The sequence below is a fragment of the Thunnus maccoyii genome, chromosome 18 (genome assembly GCF_910596095.1).
Source record: "Thunnus maccoyii chromosome 18, fThuMac1.1, whole genome shotgun sequence".
In the NCBI taxonomy this organism is placed as follows: domain Eukaryota; kingdom Metazoa; phylum Chordata; class Actinopteri; order Scombriformes; family Scombridae; genus Thunnus; species Thunnus maccoyii.
In genome coordinates this window covers 1,298,682-1,312,440 of record NC_056550.1, presented here as the reverse complement: position 1 = coordinate 1,312,440, position 13,759 = coordinate 1,298,682, and the positions used below count along the sequence as shown (strand labels likewise).

At 40.6% G+C, this 13,759-nt stretch overlaps 1 protein-coding gene across 1 annotated transcript in view; it reads right to left on the bottom strand.

The window, feature by feature from the left end:
- sept12 (septin 12) overlaps nt 1-13,759 on the bottom strand; it is an 83,928-nt gene that overhangs the window by 53,941 nt on the left and 16,228 nt on the right. Inside the window, exon 2 of the mRNA XM_042392632.1 lies at nt 9,584-11,158. Coding sequence (XP_042248566.1) covers nt 9,584-11,158 — 1,575 coding nt within the window. The remainder of the gene's footprint in view (nt 1-9,583; nt 11,159-13,759) is intronic.

Genomic DNA, 13,759 nt, shown 5'->3' with positions numbered 1-13,759 from the left:
TAGCAAGTGCACCTTACACATTACACGAGGACATTGCACTTCTCACATGTTCACATATCATCACCTTCCTAAAATAATGGCCTAAGTAAGTTTTTGGCAAAAATTATTATTTTTTGCCTAAATCATCTCATGATGCTGGCCACCTCTGGTAAAATCGCCTACATCCTCAGTTGAACAGATCATGCCATTCAACCGCTGTAGTATAACGGCCTATGTGTTTATAGTTTAGATGAGAATTGAATAAATGGATAAATTATTTCTGGTTGCAGTATTTGAAACTCTATCTGTGGCAGTATTTCAAACTGTATCTGTATCTTATTAGTTAAAAAATACATTGAACTGATCCTGTGCTTTTTTCTGGGCTTTGTTTGTTTGCCCAAATAGTTGCCTGTTCCATTAGGCAGAAACAGCTTCTGAATGTTTTGTTTTGGGGGATGGTTGTTGCATTGGTCAGGTACAGGTGAGAATGGTCCTGAACGAGGGGATGTATGTGTTCTGGGGGGGATGCAAGTGTTCCTTTAAGTATAATAAGTAGAGAGCATAATAGGCTAGTCAGACATTTTAGTGTGAATTTAGTAGAATGTGTAAACAGGATTAGGATTAATTTGCATCGATATTATTTAGCCTGGAAAATTACTTATACTAATACTCTATCCTGAACACTTATTCCACCAGCATATCTATTCCTTCAGGTTATCTAATACAATATAATACTCATACGTATTATTTATACACATTTATTATTATCTTTTTACTTTTTCCTTTCAGAATGCAACCAGCAAAGAGAGGTCTTCTATACAGTGTGCAGGATGTGATTTTTGCCATCCAAAATGGAGAGAGTGATTTTGAATTGGAATCAGACAACACTGATGTGAGTGATGAAGAGGCAGATGAAGATGGATGAAAAACACCAACAACCCACTGACTTCCCAGCCAGTGATGATGTGGACATCGAGCCTCAACAAAACACACCATCTCCTGTGACAAGGTATGGCTGGCTGAAAAATGAACATGGCTGAACACTGGGATGAAGACGAAATTCAGTTTTGTAAATATAATTTTATCCTGTTTTTTTTTTTAATTGATAAATGATTATTCATAAAAAATATGACTGTTGTGTGATTATCACTCATAATATATACTGTTATGGGGCTAAAAAAGCAATCAATCCTGCAAATGAACCCTTAGTTGGTCTGTATATTTGTTTAGAGAATGTGACAAATACAGACATTTTGCTCCCAACTAGGGCCAATGTTGCAATATTACAACATTTCCCTAAAAACTTACTAAAATATAAAGAATTTGAAAACCCTCTAATTTTTTTTGCTATATTTGGGCTTTACATGGTTAATAGTTACAAATGTTTTGATTGTTTTGTCTGATTTTGAAGGTAAATTAAATTAAAATGATTTAAAAATACATAATTTATTCTTATTTATTGAATTCTTACATATCTCTAACAGCAATTAGCACAAATGAAATGAACAAATGGGTTGGAACGTATATCATTCAAATAATAACAATAATCATATAAATAAGTACAGACAAAAAATTTATATGACTATTACATTGTGCAACGATCCAATAAATGTTTAAAAATTCAGCTCATCATTACTTTCATATGTGGACCCCAGGAAAACTAGCAACCACTGTACGAAATGTATGAAATGTTATTGTGTAATGTGTTAAGGTAAGGTGTTGTTCAAAGTGACCATATTGACCAACCTACAGAGAATTATCAGCGACTCTGCAGCTCCTCTTGGCTTTACAGAGCTTTATAGCAAGTTTCAGCTCATTGTTTAGCTGTCCAGCTGCAACTTTACTGTTTTTACTCACTCTCAGCGCTCTCATAGCGTCATTTTCGGCCGCAGCAGGCAGCTGTTTTCTGAGAAAAAGCTCTTAAAAACCCACTGTACACTATCTGCTCAGCAGCAAACGGTAAACAGACACAGTTACAGACACAATTAAAATATAACACTGAAGTCAAATTTTTGAAAGAATATTTTATGACCCATGCTTGGCCCCAGACTACACTTAGAGAAGCACACAGGACTGTTTCCATGCCTCCTGCTTTCAGCTGGACAAGCCAAAGGGCAGCCATGTTAAAGACAGCTGAACAGATTGGAAACAAATCTGAGCCAAGCCCAGCTGCAGGCGCCTGATGCAGACGCATATGCAGTGACCAGTCTGTACAAGCCTCCAAACAGAAATCCGCTCTTCTTTCACACATGGCTGCAGTGAGTGAGAGAGACACATCCATGATGAGGTCTGTGTTTTCTGACCCTGAAGTCTAAAACATTCTCTACAAAAGTTTAAAACTACCACTGGGACATGTACTAACCAGCCTCTAAACCTGCTGTTTGGCAAGCAAACAACAACACAGCAAATATGTGAGAAACAAAAGATCCCTCAACAGTTTACCAAACAGAAAGGAAGAGGAAGGTGAGGGAGGAGGATTTCCTCACTGCTGACTGTCCTCCACTGCTCTGTGTCACTCCCCCCCCCCCCCCCCCCCCCCCCCCTCCCAATCCTCTAGACATTTCATTCTAATATCTATTTTCATTACTCTGAAGAGAGAGATGGGAATATTGACTTTTGAAGAAAAGTAAAACCAAACAATGTAACACATTCTTACTGCTGGACAGTGTGTTTACCTCAGGAACATGCACAGCTGGTTAGCATGCAAAAACAACTAAATAGGGAGGATATGATGTCATGAACAGCTGTACAATCTCATATGATGGCAATTTACACTTCTATTAAGCTTGTGATATTTATATTGTGTTGCCAGTGAGGCGCTTAATGATTTCTGTGTAGCTTGTGGTCTTATTGTACTGGATTACATCATACATTTTTCCTATAGTGCAAGTGTCTTGGTGTTTATACGCAAGAATGCCAAGGACTTGACTATTCAACGCTTAGATCACCTGAGGTAATGGAAATGCATTTCTTCAAACATATCCAATGTGACAATATTAGAGCTGTAACTGAATATGGACAGATTGTTTGGATATGAACATCTGCATTTGTGCAGATCTACTCTTTTTTCCCCCAGTTCACCAGTCACCCAACTGACACCATTAGCCTCAAACTTATATCTCATCTTCTCAGAGTCATAAAACAGTCAAATCTGAACTCACTCTTTCCAGTGATAACGGTATCCATGTGCATCACAAATAAATGCCTACGACCTCCTTAGAGATCATGTCAGTAGCTTCCCTTTTGTAAACACACAGACACTTCAGACCGGCTATATTTTCATCTGGGCCTCATCCCATTAAACCTCTAGTTTCTACAGAGAAAATAATGCAATATCAGCTGTACTTTTTTAAGCTATTCATTTCTACCATTAACAATTACACAGCTTTTGTTTAGATTCACTTTAGACTGACTTTAATGCTTTATAATTTGACAAATGTACATACATGGTTCAAATGCTGTGGTATTTTCTATATTTTGCGAGGAGCTAAATTCATACATTTATAAATAGTATGAATGGCAGAAGAAAACAATTGAACAAAGAAAATTAGGCAGTTTAGATGATTCAGGCCGTGCCTAACTCTGGTATGAATGACAATACAGATACAAATACAGATATTTCTGTGATTTAAAACAGATGCAGGTACGCATACAGATGGTAGCTTGGCGTCACATCCCTCGTCAATATCCAACATCTCACTATCTCCTCAAATACAGTCTGCAGTTGGGCTTGCCCTCTGGCGATCACATTACCTGTCCTTGAACTTTTAGCACAAAGCATTGTTTGTCAGTGAACACTTTGCCACATGACTCAATTTTCCTTTGGTAAAAACTAAACCCAAACAAATATCACAGCCCAAGTCATTCTATAATGACAGAGGTACATGTTTATGTAGACACACACACACACACACACTGACCCTTATGACTCATCACCACAGGACTGTTGTGAAGTTCTACTCTTTTAAAGCCTCTAATCCACCATTTGCTGATTTGTGGTGCTTTGATTTACTGTGCACTCATTAACTCTGGAGTCTAATCTTTACTTCTCACTGCTTGTCATGTCACATCCACCCTGCTGCCTGCCTGCCTCACACCTTTGAACCACAAGTCATTGAGTCATTCATTCTGACTTTTTCTTTCTTTCTATCCCTGTATTTAAAATGGAAGTTGCCTTTAAAGATTATTCAGAGACCTAATGTGTGTGTGAATTCTTGTGAGAACCGTTTTACAAAGTGAGGTCATTCTGACTGACCCTCACCTTGTTTGAGGTTATAGTTAATCACTGGAAGTCTTTCAACTTTGCCTGTCACCCTAACCATTTACCAGTCATCAGTGTCTTCATCACTTGTGCATCCTGATGTGTGTGTGTGTGTGTGTGTGTGTACTCATATGACAAGTCAACCTAAACACCCAGGGCGAGCTAATCTTATCTGGTGCAGGAAACACATTTCAGGGCCCTGCACCAAACAACTGGACAGGAAACGGGAATCTAATCTGAGCTGGTGGGAAGGACAAGCGAAACAGCAACAAACAGCAGAGAGGAGGTTCTCTTATGAAAAGACCTGATTGGTTGTTTCTTTCATTATTTGTATGTGTTGGAACACACATTTCTCCTCTCCTGACCTTAAAGATGAAACACAAAACTGTACATCACAAACACTTAACTTTCCTTCTGCTTCCTGTCATAGATCCACACTGTAGATTTAGAAAAATATATATATCTATAATTAGTAAGTCAAAGAAGCCTATAGAACGAGTGCAGGAAAAAAACAACAACAACAACAACTGTTTGGTGACCTTTGACCTCTTCTCAGTGGATGCTGTGAGTGGTTTTGCTCTGGTGTTTACAGACAGCTGATGTGTTCATTCAGTCTCTGGTTCAGGGTCCTTACTGTTTCACTGAGGTAGTCTCTAGCCAATTGCTTTAAGTTACAAGCCATTTAACACCTTGAGATCTCTGCTCGAACACCCTAAAGACAGAACCTCGCTGAAAAGAAGACATCCTTAAACACATCAGTCAAACACCAAGGAGCCTAGATGGTTCAAGAAAGGTCGTTCACATCAGACATCAAACACGTCCAGTAACTTCCAGGGTTTCAGTAATAGACATGACAACTTATCACATGACGTAAACCTGCTAATGAAGACTGTGAGAGGAGGTTGAAACCTCTGGAAAAAGCTAGTAAGTGGACCATGAGTTAAGATGGTCAAACAACTATTTCGGTTCAAGAACAAACTCAAGAACAAACTTTTACTCTCACAATATACATTGCCATGGAGTCAGTCAGTTAGCGGTGGGCTACACCTGAGCCACTTTTTTCACCTAATGTTTTGCATCAAGTCATGCTCCTGTTGCCATGGATGTACAATCACTGCATTACTGTTGATACTACGATGATGATGATGATAATCATCATCATCAGGACTATGATGCAGAATCTGAAGTTATAAGGATTGACTACTGTGCAAAGGTTTTAGGCACTGTAGATGTTTAAGTTCTTTCCATAATGCAATACCATCATGGAGGCATCTGATCAGTCCCACATATTTTCTGCAGCATGACAACAAGCCCAAACATCCAGCCAGAGCCATAAAGAAATATCTTCAGCCAGAAGAAGTGATTTCTGACACAAATTGTATCATTTTATTTAGAGGGTTAAAGGTGTGTTTCAATTTCACCTTTCTGTTGTATGCATAGGCACCTTTACCTTCAATAAATAAGAATCTGTCCATTAAAGATCTGGTATTGTGGCCCTTTTGAACTCATTTTTATAAATACTGAGTCTATTTTAAACATATCTGTGACATTTTATTCAACCAAAGTTGTTCAGATTTCTCTAAATCCATCTTTCGTTGCAGCCAAGATTCCCCTCAGTCCTCTAGCAGGCTGTTTCAGAAGCTAATCACATAAAATCAGCATTATTTATGACCACTTGCTCCAACTGGCTGGAGGTGCAGCCCCCACCTTCAACCCCAGCCAATCAGTATACCACATACATGAATAATGCAAAGTCCCTTAGGCTCCAAAGTTTGAAGATGAAAAAGTAGAAAATTCAGCAATGTACTGAGTCTCATTAAACAGACAGTCAGCTGTAAAATGTGGCGAACACACACACACACAACCGCTTGCCGATAGCGTTGGGAAAATTGTCTCCAAAAATGAATTTCAGCCATTCCTGACATAATTTCCATCCTCCAGAAGGCTGTAAAGGCTTTTTAGCTGCTGAACAACCAGCAACACTTCCAGTGTGCTGCTTTGCACATCATCTGGCTGCGATGCAAACTGCGACTACAGAAGCACACCGCCACCCAGTGTAGCGCTGGGTGGCGGTGTGCTTATGCTAAAGCTGCCTACATATTTTATTTGATTTTCTGGTGTGATGTTGTAATGAGTGCTGCTTCAACACCCCTTGCTCTTGAGGCGCAAATTTCAAAATTTTAAATAACTTAAAAAGACAGTTGAGACAGACTTGAGTAATTTTACAGCACAGGAGTGCCCGCCATCACCCTAATCCATCCCAAAGCTCATTTTTCTTGTTTTCCACAATTCCAGCCCTTTAACTCTCTGCCCTAACCCCTTACCCTTCAAGCAACATCCCGTCTTATCGATCTACAAAAGTCCCCTCTTTGTGACAGAGAGGATAAAAAGTGAGAAGAGTGGAATGGGATGGTGGCTTAGACATCTGCTGGGGAGGAATTTATTCCCTAAATCACTGTCATTAAAGCTTGAATCAGAAATAGAGAAGGGATGGGAGGGGGAGTCCAGACAAGCCTGGGCAGGATAGCTAAAGAGAGAGAGAGAAAGAGGAGGTTGGAAAACTAAGAATGAGTGAAAGAGCAGAGAGGGAGGAGAGAAGGAAGTTATTTCTTGATAATATTGGTGCTGGTTGTGGTGTTTGGACACTACACATTTATCATGACAGTCATGCCTATTGAATAACTGTTTAGTTGACATACGGGATGCAGCATGACGTGAGAGGGGAAGATATAGAGGAATGCAGAACCAATGAAGCAAAGAGATGTGAAAAAATGAAAGGAGAGATAAGAATGCTTTCCCAGGGAGGAGATGTGGAGAGAGATACGAACAGGGAATAGTCTATGGGGTGAGGGCAATAGAGAGAACAATACTGATCTTTATTCACTACATGATGACATACAGTGTTGACTGCATTAAATTATTGGTTGGATTCCTACAGTTTCACTACTGGCTGATAAAATAAAAAAAACGTATTTTCTACTTTAAAACACTTCACTTTAAAACTCTGTGTTCCTTTTTTAACATCTGACTTCTCTTTTCCTCTGTGTGTTTCTCTAAGAGCAGAGGAAGGGAGTAGAGGAAAAGGCCCCGGGGCCTCTTTTCATGCTTTTTATGGGAAACAAACCATCTGAGTAAAGCACTGGGTAGAGCAAAACAATCATTTCACTGTGAACACCCATTACCACACATTAGCCTTTTATTTACAATGTGAACAGAGATGACAGCAGCGACGTTCACGTGGGCACTGATGAAAGTGTTGCCAAAGCTCAGACTGTAGCTGCACACTTCGAGAATGTTAATTAAAAATCACAACACAGGTTTTCAACAGAGAGGAATGTCCCATCCTTCTAGTGAAACTAATGGTGTCATGTCCATTTCACAACTCTATATCTCCCAGTTAAAACTTTAATTCATTACATATGAATAAGCTGATCACCTTCATAGTTCTGATTTAGGACCTTCAGTATCTGGAGAAAGCACCTTAACCCTAAATCAACATTACACATGGGCTACTAAAACCTAAAACTATGGTAATAGTTAAATGATCTGAGTTTTATTTAAATACTGTACAGTATAACTCTAGTTGCAAATGTTGAAAGATGAACATAATTAGATTCCATAATAAATTTTAGGGATTCAGATTGGCTAAAATGCTCCTGAATCCCAATACCACTGCATATCACATAATGCAGCTTTAAATCCTTAAGATTAATCAGTTACTTCTTATTGCTACTTGAAGTGTGCTAATATAAGTCTGCATTTGATGTGTTTGTGTATTACTGTGTGTGTGTGTGTGTGTGTGTGTGTGTGTGTGTGTGTGTGTGTGTGATGAAGCTCAATACAACAGGAAACTATTACGAGGGGTGTGGCTTCTCAGCTCATCTGCTAACCTTGACTTGTCTTCATACACCAACATGAAAACATAAGGAAATTCCCTGTCATCGTATGTTGAAAAGACCTTTGCACTCACACAAGCTCATAAAATGGACCCTGGAATTGTATTACAAATGTTTCAGTATTTCATGATATGCGTTTTCCATGTTTTGCTTCCCCAACCTTTTCAATGGTCTTTCAGAGTTTCCAGGCACCAACAGCTCTTCCAAAAGCTGCATGTGCAGACAGATGGATGTTTGCAATAGAGCATTTAATATCAGTTACACAGTAGCATAATATATTTAATATGAGTTATTTTGAGTTAATATCTTTTGAGTGGGTAAGGTTTTCAGTGATTCGTGGTGGGTTGTATTATGACATAGGAAGCTGCTCCAAGGTTTATGGCACACAATGGGAGCAGAATGTTTTGTTCTCATAAAAAATTGGAGTAAAATTATAACTTACAGGGTAAAAATTGCTTTCAATATTTTTGAACCACTTAGTTTTTATTCCCTGTGGACCTGTACCTGGTGACTGTCGGTGAAGATGTTGTGACATAAACAGATTTCTATCTTCAGTGAACTCAATCTGCCATAAGCGTTTGTCTAAATTCAAGAATAAAAACAGCATGAAAGCAGTTTTTATAACAGTACAATAACTATGCCTATCAACAATGAATTGCTGACATGGTGGATACTTTTGTACTATAAAATTTAAAAAGCAATATTCTGCATAAATACCATTACAAACACACAAGTACCTTCATACAGTTGTAACATCTGACATCTTATCTGCATATAAATCTGCATATACATGAACATGAAACTGATCATCAGATTTCTCCCCTAACCCAACACTATTTCAGAAGCATTATGTTCATCATTTAAATGTGGGGGTAATGGCCAGTCTCACCAGGAAGGCATTCAAACAAGTCATGACACAAAAAGTACCAGAATGAAAACATGAATGAAAAAAGCGCTTGAGAGAGAAGTTAAAACCCTGCTTACATTCTCAGCTCCACACACCTGCTGGAGATGAGAAATTGTTACAGAAATTGATAGCCGTAGGCTCCTCAAATTCTGACGTCAGTAAGGTGTGGTGGGAGGGGGTTTCGGAAGCTGTGTGACCATCAAACCAGCAGTTTTGATGGAGTATACTGGTGCCTTTACTCTGAAAAAAATGTGCTACGTGTTGTTTTTGTGTGACAATGATTGTAAAAAAGGACAAATGTTGCAAGGCAAAAACTAAAGTTTACAACAGAGAAAGTGAAGGTAATCACATTCACACACATGCAGATTCTCCTGATCTTATTCCACTGTCACAAGTTATTTACCACAGACTGAAATCCCTCCTGCCCTTTGGATTGTCTGGCACAGAGAAATGCACATGCAATCATTTATGGCGATAAAAAAGGGGAAAAGAGAACAAATGTGGCTTTTTAAGCACTTTCCAAAAACCATCTTGTCCTACCTTCCTGTTTCTTCTTCCCCTGTCTCCATGTGGGCACAGGCATGGTCTCAGCAGGACCCTCAAATGCAGATGACAACCCTCCATTGCTTTGGACTTTAGGGGGCTGGGTAACAGCTGCTGGGGTGGCATCAGTGGTGACAGGCCGGGAGAAAGAGGCGATCCTCTGTAGGATGGAGCCTACACTATCTCTGACATTGCCTGCACCATCCTCCAAAGACCTAATGGCTCTGGGGCTGGAGGGGCTGGAGGGGCTGGAAGAGCTGTTATAGTTGGGAGGATTGGGGACCACTTGAACAACCTGGGGCTGTGAGACGATCTCCAACTGGGGGGTCTGGGCTGGAGAAATGGGCATCGGTGAGCAGCTCACCACTGGGACAGGGAAAGAGCCATGTGAGGGAGTTGGAAAACGTGTGGAGAGAGGCAAAAAGGGATGATGGAGAGAAAGTGGTGGAGTGTCAGAGGAACTGTCCAAGCTGCTGAGAGAGGCTGATGGGCTGGCTGAGGTGGATGGTGGGTTGGTATGGTGCTGAAGGCTTCCTGTGCGTCTTGGAGGAGGCTTGGGGGCATTACGGCTCATGGATCCTCCGTGAGTCTTCGAGGGGGAAGTAGCTGAGATGGTGCTCACCAAACTGTCCAGGTCCAAGGGAAACTTGTTGAGACGTGGAGTCTCTTTGGCCTTGGGCTGGGGAGCCTGGAGGACCTGGGGCCCTTGCTGCTGCTGGTTGTTGGAGCCCTCCTCTCCAAGGGCACTGGCATTATGGAGACGACCATTCCAGTTGGCATTAGCATTGGCATACCTCAACCCTGGAGACATCCTGCCTCCACCTCCACCTCTTTGCATACCCATCATTTCTCCTCCTCCATCACGGATTTGGAGGTCTAGGCTGGGCATGGAGCCATGATTAATCCCGTGAGGCTCTGGAGCCCCCAGCATCATTCCTGGCCCCTGGTCCAACTCAGAGTGGAAAACGCTCCCATGGGAGGAAAACTTCTTCAGGTTGTGGTTGCCTGTGATACCTCCTTCTTGGTGCTGTTGTGGGAGCTGGGGCTGGGTTCGATGGTACTCACCCTGAGGTGGAGGGCTGGGATATGATGCCAGCTTGTTTAGATGGAGGGGACCCCCACCCCCCCCAGAGTACTCCAAGCTTGACGTGGAGCTGTGAAGGCTGTCGTTGTCACTGCCTGGCCCAGAAAACATGGAGTAACTATTTGGGTTCAACCTGCTCTGGAAGGATGCAGCTCTGTTCACTGAGGAGCTGTTGTTGTGGATGGCCGGCTTGTTCATGGTTCCTCGATTGAAGGAGAGGCTGCTGACCACCGTGCGGGACTTAAGCACTGGGCTGGGATTGGAACTCCGGCTGATGCGGGAGGGGTATACTGCAGAGCCCAGGCTGTTGTTGTTGTTGTTGAAGGCTAATGAAGCGGACTGGCCACCTCCTCCTCGCCCCTCACTGGTTTTGTTGTGGTTGAGGAAGAAATGGGAAGAAGAGGGGCAAACCGGGGAGGAGACAGGAGAAGCTGATGAGAAGGATGGTATGTCGTCCACATCTTCAATGTCAAAGGATCTCTTCAGTGCTGCAGGTGGGAAGAAAGAATATATGAGTTCATAATGAAATCAATTCTAACTAAGACCTAACCAGTGCATCATGGCGCATGTCAAACATGCATCTGAGTAAGTGTGGACTTGTTGAAATAGAACATATTCTGTCAGATGGACAAATGACAGACATCTAAAATAACTACTGTATATCCATGTGTCTGTCAATCTTATGCCACATCAATGACATGTCAGTGCTACTGTAATTCCCCCTTAAAAAGTCATTAAACACAAATTTAATGAATATAGTGTAATACTGCCCATGTTTTTTAATGCCTTACACCACCAACTCTGTAATCATATAACCACCTTGTGTTGTCCAGTGATCATCTATGCCATGATATGAACTACATTAACATGTCTCCTGCTGCACTGCAGCTACTCTTCTCTGCTCCCACTGAATACTCAGCAGCATATGACCCCTCACACAATCTGAGCTTCCTGTTTCAGCCTTTGTTGTTATAAATCTGGGTTTAGAGAAGACAGTGGTCAAAGTTACCAAATGGACGCAAATGACATGGTGGGGCATGGTCTATAAACTGTGATGGATGTTTACAACAGACAGTTTAGGTAATAATTTTGACAGTGGCCTTCTTTTCAAATAAGTTCAACTAACCTGACAGTTTGTTTACAACCTGTCTGATCGTTTGACTGATTGTGTTTGAGGCCTAAAACAGGAATCTTTAACTTTTCATATGCGGTCACCCTCTGCAGCAATAAGACACATCTTTATCTTTCAACCTGGACACAATTAAGTTTGTTTTCAAATTCAACTATTTTATCAACTTGAGTGTTTTAAGCATGTTAAAAAAAACTATCTACTATGTACTATCAAAACAAACATGAAATACAGAACATAAAATCATACTGAGATAGTCTTGTTTTTTAGACACCTGTGCTGCCAGCCACTACACTTCACAACCATAGGATCCACAGTGTTTAACGGTTGCAATAGTTGTAAAACCCACACCAGAAATGACACACCTGTATATGAGGTATATTCAGTATATACACTCTAAATCATATATACAGTATGTGTCTCTGCTCACAAGATTATATTTAATCTCTCTCTCGGCCCTGAATGATATTGGCTACTTGCCTTTGTATGGGAAAGTGTCTCTTCCTCTGTTGAACACACACTCACGCACACACACACACACACAATTCCTTCATACTGCAAACACAAAGGATGGATTGAGGTCAGAGTTGGAGTTTTTGTGTGGTTTTGTGTTACAAAAACCAACCAGTGCAACGTGACACACCATGAGAAGGACTGGGTGGGTGGATCACAGGAGCTGCTTCACAGCTGCTACCTGTAACATTTTGTGACATTTGCACCTAAATATCTTTCTGATACAAATTCATCACAGTTGGCTAAGCTGGTTTATAGTGATATAATCGTCTTTCTTGCCCTGTTGGACATATTTTTAGTGTTCTGAGTTTTCTTTGGTGAATATCATAACAGAGAATCAAAGGCCAGAGCCATAAAAAATAAAACCTAAGTTGTAATACACCACAAATTTCCCTTAAAGCACCTTTAAAAAGTGAGAAGCACTACAAAATACACACGAGCCAGGGAATTCACACTGGTTAAGATGAGGCGAGAGTGTGTGTATGTATCCATACTGCTAAGCTTAGAGAGCAAGGGTGTAATTACAGGTCTCCTCACGTCATTAAGACTCAAAGACAGTCTCTATATGTTGTATGACCAGACCAATGACCTCTCAGTGACACACACACACACAGCATTCACTGGGTGTTGAGTGCTATGACCAATGCTGGCCTTTGAGCTGCCTCTGGAGTGTCTTTGTTTACAGAGGTGCATTCACATCCTGTTTGGTAATATTACAAAATGGTAAATGAAAGCTGTTTAAAATGGACTGAAGACTGAAGTCATAAACAGAAATAGTATTTGGATGGGCTCATTTTCCATTAAAGTAAATGAAAATCACATATTATTAGACTGTTAAGTGGTATAACCCAGCAGATCACTGTAGTCCCAGTTTGAATGTCTACAAGCTGTTAGGTGTGAACGACTGGTCGCTGTATTCTTATGTTCTACTGTTTTATTTTGTTACTGTTTTAGTCAGAGAATCCAGCAATTAGCCAGTATAGGTAATAATCATATCCTCATAATGTTGAGTTGCCGTAATTTCTCCAATAGTGACTAAGGTCTATATTTAGAAAGAGAACCATTTATTTGAAACAGGCTTCATTTCTAATGTTGATTTTATTTCATTATATTTTAGTAAGAAGCCTCCCTGTTTCAATTTGTTGTAAGCTTTGCACTTTCTCTTTATTTACCTATTTTCTTGATGCAGCATAATGAAAATTTCCACTGCCCTTTTCCACTTGCTTCCATTCTACCTTTATTTTTTTTAACCACTGCTGTGCTGCCTACAATGCGACTCAATACCTCCTTCTGCCTTCCAGTGGTTCAAAGAGCAGAATCCTGTGTGATAGCAGAAGAGTGGTGAGTATGACATGACTCTGTTGTTGTACTGATGGACATGAGGTGTAATAATACAGGTAATTCATCCATTGTCGATACTTTTTCTTACCTGGCTTTTATTTGCTCC